Source organism: Astatotilapia calliptera, chromosome 3 (assembly GCF_900246225.1).
Source record: "Astatotilapia calliptera chromosome 3, fAstCal1.2, whole genome shotgun sequence".
NCBI lineage: Eukaryota > Metazoa > Chordata > Actinopteri > Cichliformes > Cichlidae > Astatotilapia > Astatotilapia calliptera.
In genome coordinates this window covers 23516386-23526802 of record NC_039304.1, presented here as the reverse complement: position 1 = coordinate 23526802, position 10417 = coordinate 23516386, and the positions used below count along the sequence as shown (strand labels likewise).

General features: G+C 38.7%; 1 protein-coding gene across 2 annotated transcripts; it reads right to left on the bottom strand.

The window, feature by feature from the left end:
- Positions 1 to 2110: 2110 nt before the first annotated feature.
- Positions 2111 to 9864, bottom strand: LOC113018993 (uncharacterized). 2 transcript variants are annotated; one of them, XM_026162468.1, is made up of 12 exons: positions 9585 to 9850; positions 9085 to 9269; positions 8089 to 8226; positions 5355 to 5493; positions 4943 to 5117; positions 4324 to 4459; positions 3428 to 3571; positions 3257 to 3309; positions 3107 to 3175; positions 2747 to 2806; positions 2521 to 2634; positions 2111 to 2416 (listed from the first exon to the last, which is right to left on the bottom strand). In XM_026162468.1, exons 1-12 carry the CDS (start codon positions 9705 to 9707, stop codon positions 2403 to 2405), a joined length of 1350 nt encoding a protein of 449 aa, XP_026018253.1. In that variant the 5' UTR covers positions 9708 to 9850; the 3' UTR covers positions 2111 to 2402. The 2 variants fall into 2 exon arrangements, with proteins under 2 accessions (XP_026018253.1, XP_026018254.1); XM_026162469.1 differs by lacking the exons at positions 2111 to 2416; positions 2521 to 2634 and having other exon boundaries at positions 2801 to 2867; positions 9585 to 9864.
- Between the last annotated feature and the right edge of the window lie 553 nt (positions 9865 to 10417).

Sequence of the window (10417 nt, the reverse complement as noted above, 5' to 3'; positions counted from 1 at the left end):
ATGGGCTCAAAACTTTACTCAAAATTAATAATATTTCTTTAAATTGCAAACAGAGAAATGCAGTGATTATTGCTCCATCAGCTCTTTCAGCCAATATGGGTCAGCTGTGGTTAAATTGAGTGTATTCAATCTAGGGGAGTGTAATTTCTGAGAAGACACAGGACACTGTGCCAGTTTAAAAACCCACAACACAAACAGCTCAGCAGTTATATTGAAAGCATGTGCAGTTTAAAATGGCAAAAACGATTTAAAAAATGGAACAAAAAAACAAAAAAATGGAAACGAGTATAAGTGCTTGTTTTGACAGGTAAACTTGTTTGACCTATATTTAGTTTTCTGCTGTGTGGCTGGAAAATCCTGTGGTCTGGTTTCTGAGTAAAGCTGCTCTCTGTTGTGTTCGGTGGTGGGAACAATAGGACCTATCTCAAACACTGAACCAGAGGTTTCTGACCCTGAATAAGTACCGATGTCACTGTCATGGAGTGCACTGCTGTGTAAATCATAGTGAATCTTTACAAAATCTTCACATTACAAATCATTTAAATATTCTCCAACATTTTGTACATAAGAAGGGAAAAGAGGAGGGGGAATTGACGATGAATGAAGTAAAGACAGAAAAATAGAGGTAATTTAGTTCTTTTTTTTGTTATTTTATATAACAATATGTCTTGGTCAACACAATCACAGCTGCATTGTGCCAAATACAAATGTAAACCACGGGCAAGTCTGTCTGACTGAAACCACTTCCTGTGGAAAAATTTGGCCAGATTTGCAAAAACGCTAATATGAAACACTCTTAGGTTTCTGTTGTGTGATACACTTTTAATCTACATTCTCATATTCTTATAAAAGACTCACTAAATCGCACTCATTCTCAGAACAAATCAAATGTCAAACTTGCTCCAGCAAAGAATGTGAATTACAGCTTGGCCAGAGGTAACCAATAGAATTAGCACCATCTGCTGGTTTTCTCTTAATACAAGCAATCCAAATGATTTAATAGTACAGACATTTAATGTTAAACATAGAAATGAATAAAATACACACACAAACACACACACACACACACTGGCACAGTGGGGTTTGGGTTACCACCTATAAGCAAAGTCTATCTATCTATCTATCTATCTATCTATCTATCTATCTATCTATCTATCTATCTATCTATCTATCTATCTATCTATCTATCTATCTATCTATCTATCTATCTATCTATCTATCTATCTATCTAGAGATGTATTGGAACGTAACTGGATGCAGTGGCAAAAAGCACATTGCCAATGGATTCTAGAGCTGTTTCCATTTTAAGTTTCCAACCTTGTCAGAACAGTTTGGCTATGGCCCCTTCCTGTTCCAACATGACTTGCACCAGAGCACAAACCAAGCTCCATAAATACATGGATGAGTCCTGACATCAGCCTCTTAGAAAACACCTTTGGGATGAATTAGAGTTAAGTGAACCAGGCCTTCTTATCAAACATTAGTTTTTGATCTCACAAATCCACTTCTGGAATAATGATCAAAAACTCTTACATTACTAAACTTTGTGGAAAGCCTTCCCAGAAGAGTTGAAGCCCTATGACTAAAGAATGAGATGTCACTGTAGTTTGTATGCATGTGAAGGCAGATGAGCAAACCCCTATAGTTTGTATGCATGTGAAGGCAGATGAGCAAACCCCTATAGTTTGTATGCACTCAAAAAAAAAAATCTAAAGTGACAAACATTCAAAAACTATTTACATTTTAAGAGAAAGATAATGGCTGTTTTGTGTTTGTCTAAATGATGAGATTCTGGTCATATTAGGTTTATTGTTATCACCGGCACTGATTTCCACCTCACAGGGTTAAAAGATGTGTTTGTCAGCCCTAACAGCCCTGACTTTCCTTCACCATCCAGATCACAAAACATAAACAATAAAGCAACAGAACTAAAGTGCTTTTAGTGCTCAGTTGTAGCAGAAAGGTGCATTATAAGAACTTTTCTTTTTTCTTTTCAGGCTTCAAACCTCAGTGCCTTACTTCCAACCATTTTCTCTGTACATATTAAACCTGCCTCATTTGTATTTTACATTTAAGTCTGTAAGATGTTAAAGGATGAAATACACACATCTAAAAGCTGCTCTCTGTAGCTTTTATTTACAACTCTGTACATGTATGTCATGCCATCATTCCACCACCAGATAGAGCCAAAGACTAATATCAGTACACTGGAGATTGACACGATGGTGCGATTCTTCATCAGTAAACAATATGCATCTATATCATATAGTATATACATAAGTAGAAATGTGATTATTTACTCAGAAAAAAAATGTGCAGTAACAACGTTTGTGATATCCTTTTCCCAAGTTCTCTAGATTTTATAGCCAGTTTTGTTTTTCCTTAATCTCTTTCTTCTTCCATTAGACTACTTTATCTGTAAAAATAAAGAAAAAATACTGTTGAACGACTGACTTTACACTGTTGTTTTTAAGCCAAAATAAAAGTTAAAGTTAAGAAACAGGAGAACTTTTGACTCACAGAACGCGTGTGGACTTCCTCTCACCACCCAGACCACAATGCCAACGGTCGCTGCAACACCTACAGCCCCACACACAGCACCAGCAATTTTGCCAGCACGACTGCTGTCATCACCTGCATGTATGCATGGCAGAAGGAGAATAGCTGAAGTAATCAAGTACATTGTATTCATTCATTTTATACCCTGGCTGCACATTTTCAACCCATTAAAAGTATTCATAGTTACCTGATGCTTTGGGCTCATCTGCCACCATAGTTGATATGCTCAGTGTTTCTGTTTTGGTTACTGTTAAAGACAAACATATCGACATGGTGGGAAAATGGCCACATTCAGATTCGTTCCAGTCCTGCACCACCACCAAGGAGAAAAACATGCATTATTTTGCAGCTACAACTAGTGATGGCTGAATGGCTCTGTCTTGTTGGGCACAACAAACATCTTTGTTTTGATCACTCCTAGTAGAATTACACAAAAAAAATGCATTTGATAACTGAACGCCACTAATGGTAATAACAGGTTACAATAACCAGACGTCAGTGATGCAGGACTTTAACACAATATTAATGCTCTCTGTGTTTGACGCACCAGTAGTCGTGCTCGCTGGAGTAGTTGAAAGCAGAACGGTTGTTGGCATAGATGTTGTGATGACTGGTTCTGAAAACATGATAATAAACATGTAAAAATAATTGATCGTGAAAAGCAATGAAGGGAAAAACATAATGTGAGTGTGCTCACCTGTGCGATAGCTCACAATCACACATCGTAGCTCAGACTGATATTTGGCTGCACTGATGAACAATTGAAATAGTACAAAAACATAAATTTAAAATATTCCAGTCCTCGTGTATTTACTGTATGATGTGCTTTTCACTTATTATTATTAATGGATCCAAATCCCACACTGACCCTTTCTCTGCCTGGACTAAGAAGCAGACGGGATGATCTTCTCCATCTTGATTCTCAGATGGCGTCCAAGTCAGGATAAATTCTCCATGTGATTCATTGTGTTTTACAACATTGTGCGGTCCACTGAACAAAAGCTTTAAAACCCTTAAAAACACACACAAAGGAGAGATTGATGCTGAAAAGTATCAGATATAGAAATAAAAAGACAAAGATAAACCCTAAATACCAATAACCCAAAAACAACAATATAAGGTAGTACTATATTTATTCTGCCTCAAATGAAGGGAGTATTTAATTGTTTCAGTTTGTTTGTCTGTTTGTTAGAATTCTAGCATCCACAGTTTTGAAGATATAATTTTCCAATTTTGTGTGATGGTAGATACCAAAAACAGCTGATTTAATTTGGGTCAAAACTGGGTCAAGGTCACACTAAATTTGAAAATCTGTAAAAACAAACAAACAAACTTTATATTAGCCACAATTTTGTAATGTAATGTTAATTTATTTTCTTCGAACTTCACAACACTATGACCTTGACCTTCAATTTCAGCACTCAAGGTCAAAGGTCAAATTTCAAGAAACCATATCTTTTCATTTTTTTCAATTGAATGTTGCAATGACTCAATAAAAGGGTGACATCATCATATTGCAATAAAAACATCATAAAGCGTTAAAGTGTTAGTACAGCCCTTCAGTTTTGGGGAAGTTAGACTCTCTGAGAGCACTTGTTGCTTGTTTAATTGATTCTTGGGATTTAACTTCGTGGGCGCTCCACCTTTGTATTAAGTGGAGGGATCTAACCACTAAACCTTTAAAAAACACACGTGTAATGGTGCAAAAATTTTATTTCTTTGTAAGGTAAACATGGTACTCAAATATGTTCTGTGTTTACTCACATGGTGTTTTTCACCTCTGCCATAATGGTAATGTTCACTGTGTCATTAGTGTACATGCGAGCCCCATTGGCTGGGGTTGGAGGTAGAAACCTGGGCAGGTAGACTCCCTCTGAGCATGATGGTGCAGGAGAGTCCACTGGAAAAAGATTTTTAGGTCATTACAATAGATAGCTAGCAAAGTAGTGTAGCAAGCAATTTAACCTTGATATGAAGTTTATCAAATTTTGGTTGCTCAATTAAGACACTGGTTTGATATGTAAGTTTCCAAAACTGACAGAAAGTCAGAGTTGATTTGCACATGTGCAGAGGAGGGATAGAGGACATATTGGGCAATAGATGTTGAACACAGAGCTGTCAGGCAGGAGAAAAAGAGAGGGACCGCAGAGAAGATTGATGGATGTGGTGAAGGAGGACATGCAGAGGGTTGGTGTGACAGAGGAGAATGCTGGTATAGGGTGAGATGCAGGAAGATGATCTGCTGTGGCATAAAGGGAGCAGCCGTGAGTGAGTTCATCTTTTCTTGCAGCACTATGGAGTATAACATCCCTGTGCTGATTTTACTTTGAATAAACAGGATCCTCAAATGGTAAAAAGCTTTGAAAAAGAAAAAAAAACCTACCCATCAGAGCAAATCTGATTGGTATTTTGCTGAGAGCCTCGCTGGGAGTGATGTTTGTCTGAAAACCATAATCACTGATGATGATAGTCTTTTTTGGGAAGTCCTCCATTTCCAGCTGTACTGCATATGAACCTTCATCTTGCCTGCTGACAGGATTAAATGACAATGTGCAAGCCTGCACAAGTTTGGTGAAGACTTGTTAAAAGTGGGCATTGTGTTTGAGTTTGAGGGGTAGAAATGTTTGTGAATTGTGGAGAGACAAACGGATGGATGGAAGAAAGACATTTTATCAGCGCTTACCATCAGCAGTCCTTCAGCTAGAAGAGCTAAGAATTAATAATTTACAACATTTCTCTGTTTCTGTGACTAGTTTTTACTGTAGTATCATGCTGTAAGTGTATGTGAAACTCACTTGTGAGATGGTCAGAACAGACGGTGGTGTACAAGGATTACACTCATCTGCGTCTATGTCTCCAAATCTGCATTTAACCTTGTCTCCATCAGGGTCAAAGGCCGACAGGGTGAAGACTCTTTGACAGTTTGAAGGGACTCTGGCACATAGAAATCACATGCAGTACAGTAAATACAAAACTCACCCAAAAATCAGCACTGTAACTTTGGTTTTTAACAACTGCAGTTTCAACAAGGCTTCCTCCAAGCAAAACAAAAGTAAAATAAATGTAAGGACTGTCAAGAATCACCCATTTAACCCTGTTAGCATTCACCATGTCACTGGATATTTTTTAAGGGTTATAGATCGGGATAGAGCTCTGATATCTACACATATTTTAAAAATATTGGAAAATGGAAAATCCAAAATCCTGTAACAGCAAAGCTGTAATGCCAAAATGTGTGAGGCATTGGTTGAAAGGTGAAAAGAGCCTTTAAAATTAGGTAGCCATAATGTTTTGCTCATGTCCTATTGTCTGCTACTGACTTGGTTTTATGTGAAAAAAAAAATATGCAAGTCATATTTTTTTTCCTTACTTTCTGAGCAGAGTTTACGTATACTCCTTGTGCCTGTGCAGGTTCTCTTCCCCCCACAGTCCAAAGACATGCAGGTTAGTTTAAATGTCATTTATTAATTAGCCATTTGTGTGAATGTGAATGCAAACGTTTGCCTGTCTCTCTGTGTTCACTCGGTGATGGAATGACAACCTTTCCAGAGAGTTTTTTGGCTTAACACAGTGCAAACACATAAGAGACGATCATGTCCCATGAAAGTTGCAAATACAATAATCATGGTCATGGTTCTGGGTCCTTGTGACCCAGCATTTTGAGTTTCTTTGTTTTGGTGATATTTTGTATTATGGTTTATGTTCCTGTTCATTAGTAGTCTTAGCTTGTTTCGAGTTTCTCATGTTCCTTGTTTAAGTCTTTGATGATTAGGCTCTCTGTTGTGTCTTTGTCCTGTAGGTCTTTCTTCATGTTAATTAATTCTTCGATCTTAAATATGATCAACCTATCTCTAATAATCGGCTATGTACCACAGGCCTTCAAGCTGGCTGTAGTTAAACCTTTACTCAAAAAGCCATCTCTAGACCCAGCAGTCTTAGCTAATTATAGGCCAATCTCCAACCTTCCTTTCATATCAAAAATCCTTGAAAGAGTAGTTGTCAAACAGCTAACAGATCATCTGCAGAGGAATGGTTTATTTGAAGAGTTTCAGTCAGGTTTCAGAGCTCATCACAGCACAGAAACAGCTTTAGTGAAGGTTACAAATGATCTTCTTATGGCCTCTGACAGTGGACTCATCTCTGTGCTTGTCCTGCTAGACCTTAGTGCAGCATTCGATACTGTCGACCATAATATCCTATTAGAGCGATTAGAACATGCTGTAGGTATTACAGGTACTGCACTGCAGTGGTTTTTATCATATCTATCTAATAGACTCCAATTTGTGCATGTAAATGGAGAGTCCTCTTCACACACTGAGGTTAATTATGGAGTTCCACAGGGTTCAGTGCTAGGACCAATTCTGTTTACATTATACATGCTTCCCTTAGGCAGTATCATTAGAAGACATAGCATACATTTTCACTGCTATGCTGATGACACCCAGCTCTATCTGTCCATGAAGCCAGTATTTAAAAGTAGAATGGGAGGGAGAGCCTTCAGTTTTCCGGCCCCTCTTCTGTGGAACCAGCTTCCAGTTTGGATTCGGGAGACAGACACTTTCTCTACTTTTAAGATTAGGCTTAAAACTTTCCTTTTTGCCAAAGCATATAGTTAGGGCTGGACCAGGTGACCCTGAATCCTCCCTTAGTTATTCTGCAATAGATGTAGGCTGCCGGGGGATTCCCATGATGCATTGAGTTTTTCCTTTCCAGTCACCTTTCTCGCTCACTATGTATTAATAGACCTCTTTGCATTGAATCATATCTGTTATTAACCTCTGTCTTTCTTCCACAGCATGTCTTTATCCTGTCTTCCTTCTCTCACCCCAACCGGTCGCAGCAGATGGCCGCCCCTCCCTGAGCCTGGTTCTGCCGGAGGTTTCTTCCTGTTAAAAGGGAGTTTTTCCTTCCCACTGTCGCCAAAGTGCTTACTCATAGGGGGTCATATGATTGTTGGGTTTTTCTCTGTATCTATGAAGCGCCTTGAGGCGACTTTTGTTGTGATTTGGCGCTATATAAATAAAATTGAATTGAACTGAATTGAATGTCCATGGTTATCCATGTTTCCCCAGCCCGTCATGTATCCTCTCGCCCCCTCTCCTCCACTCCTCTGTCAAGCTCATGTGTCAGTCTGGTGTTCCTTTGTTTCCTGTTTTATTGTGAAAGTCTTGCATTCCTTATTCAGTGTGTTTAGTTTTGTTTTCCCATTCTCGTTGTGTATAATTCGTCTCAGCTGTGTTCCCCATGTGTTTTCTGTTGCCTCGTGATTTTACTGTGTATTTAAGCCCTCTGTTTCCCTCTGTCCAGTGTTGCATTTTCCCTCATCTGTCGTGGCTGTGTGCTTCTCCGTGTGTTTCTTCATTAGTTCAGTATTCCTGAAATTTCCCTGTTTAGTTTTGTATTATTTATTCCACTCAGCAAATAAAACTGTATTTTTGGGTTAACGTCCTGCCTATGAGTCTGCATTTGGGTCCTTTCCTGCCTTCATTACAGTAAGTTTATGACAATAAAAACAATAAAGAAGCTTACCGCAGGGCTGGCAGGATGGTGGTCTGAGGTGACTTGTTTGGCTGATTAGTGTCGAGACGAGTCCTCAGGTCCACATTAGTCAGAGCTCTCCATTTCTTCACCTTGTTTTTGGTTTGAATCCAGTCACCGCCATCCAATCTTTGGGGTTTCAAAGAAGGTAATTTGGTTATTTTCTATACACAACTTGTGCTAAGAACTTGTCCAGCATATACTAATTAGTATTCATTCATACAAGAAATGATGGGGTGTTGTTATCAACCTGCCGGGGTGGGTGGGAACCTGATGGACACCCAATGTTGCAAAGGTGCACCAAATAATAATCTGGGATATATTTAAATTTTAATGGCTTTGATCTCAACGTCAAGGTTAAAGTACAAGTTTTCTGAAAACCTTGTCTGTGTGATAATTCTATAACGAGGTCATCTAGGCGTCTCAAATGATTGCAATTATCAACTCAAGGTCAAGGTCAGAGGTCAAAATCAATCAATTTTCCTGTAGACTCCTGGTGGAGCATAGGTCAGAGGTCAAGTTTACTGAAAATCTTGTAAATACAAATTGATGTCTGTAAATAGATCTTTGCGAAATAGCAGCCAATGAAGTATAATTATGTTTTGATTATGTTTTAGGTAAGACAAGTCAGGGTTCATATATATTAAGGTGTGATGCATGACATTTGATGCATTGTTAATTGTTGTTTTTGGATTTTAACGTTTGTTAACTAGAATTCTTACGCTGATTGGGAAGACTAGAGAGAACATAGACATCCTATTTGTGTTGTGTCTGGCAGGACATCTCGCATTAAATCAAAATCAGATATGCAGTGCTACCTGTAATAGTGTGGCAGCCCATTGCAAATGCAGGAGGAGATGAAAGTAGCTCTGTTACATAATCTGATTGCCTCAAGTTAGGATTAGGGGCTAGTTTGGAGTTATCATCTATGATAATTTAGACCTCAGAGGATTAAACCTTTCTTTTTTTATCTGACATGTTACTGACCGTAGCTGAAACACAGCATTGCTGGAAACTTCCCGAGACATGACTCCTTCCCTCTGACACCACTCTTTGTCCTCCTCATCCACAATGCTCAGCTCCACACTTTCTGTACCACAGTCACCGCTGACACAGCTCCACGTGTCTTGATCGGTGCATGAGCGAAAGCTCAGCTTGTAGTGAAAGACCACCTGTAATATTGTACCAATAACACCTGTTGTGTTATTATAAAGAGTCCATGCACTGTTCAAATAAAGTCAATGCTTTTAGGAGCCTTTTGGGATGTCTGTGAATAATAATTAACAACGGCAATGCCAACAACATATCAATTCCTTGGCTTAGAGACTGCAGTAAGGATTGCACTGTGTGTTCACACACTGGCAGTTGTGCACAGCAGAGACGTGTTTGCCTTTACTTCAATCCTCTTTAAGTAATAAATAAAAATCTGAGCCCCTATTTCAGACTAAAATAAAGAGTCCTGGCATTAATGGTATAGGTACACCTACCATGAGAGAGCCATTATGTGTCTTGTCTTTGGGGGTAAAAGTCATCACTGTCCCAAAGAAATGGTTAGCCTGAGAACCAAAGAGCAGCAGCAATAGAAACAGGAGCAGCATGTTTATATCCATAGTTGTGATCAGTGCAACTGCGTAGCCCTAAAATAAAGTTTAAAATAGAGTAAAATAAAGTCCTTGACCCAGTTATGTATGGCTCTGAAATGAAACAAACAACGTGTTTTTCTCCCAGTACTCCTCCTACTTTTGTCTCCTCCCTTTACAACTATAACTATGACACAGTTATGTTGTAAACTGAGAGCAGACAAACGGAGGCTGTCTCTTCAGTCAAGGCTTCATTGTACAAGCACGACTTTTCTCTTGATCCTGTTTACTTAGAGTTAACTAACTTTTTGCTCTAATCAATCTGATTGTATTGAGGAGCCCCACCTTTAAAGTTCACATCTCTTTCTCTCTCACTCTCTTGTTTTTGACAGAGTAGCAGTGGAAATATGATATTCTGCCATTCCTGAACGTGAGAAGGAAGCAGAAGGGTGTGCCAGCTGCTACCACGATCCAAACATTCTGGCACTGCAGGAAGCTGACTCACCAACTGTTACAAGCTTTAATTATTCCCACAATAGTGCTGTGATTATGTGCAGATTTACTCTTAAATCATGCAGTCTGATTCAGTGTGCACTACTATGTTAAACAGCAACTACACATTACTTATAGGTCCTAAAGTACTTTTTTATCTTTATGTTGGACATTCCATTTCATTTCTATACAGATAATGGATTCTGGATTTTCAGGCCATTTTCATTTCCATAGGTCTAAAATGATGC

What these genes read in the sequence shown, in the direction of transcription:
- LOC113018993 (XM_026162468.1), bottom strand. Translation starts at nt 9,707, where the DNA reads ATGGATATAAACATGCTGCTCCTGTTTCTATTGCTGCTGCTCTTTGGT. An exon ending in CTGTTCTGACCATCTCACAA is followed by an intron (nt 5,118 to 5,354) that starts GTGAGTTTCACA and finishes AAACTTGTGCAG; the next exon opens with GCTTGCACATTGTCATTTAA. An exon ending in GCAGAGGTGAAAAACACCAT is followed by an intron (nt 3,572 to 4,323) that starts GTGAGTAAACAC and finishes TGTGTTTTTAAG; the next exon opens with GGTTTTAAAGCTTTTGTTCA.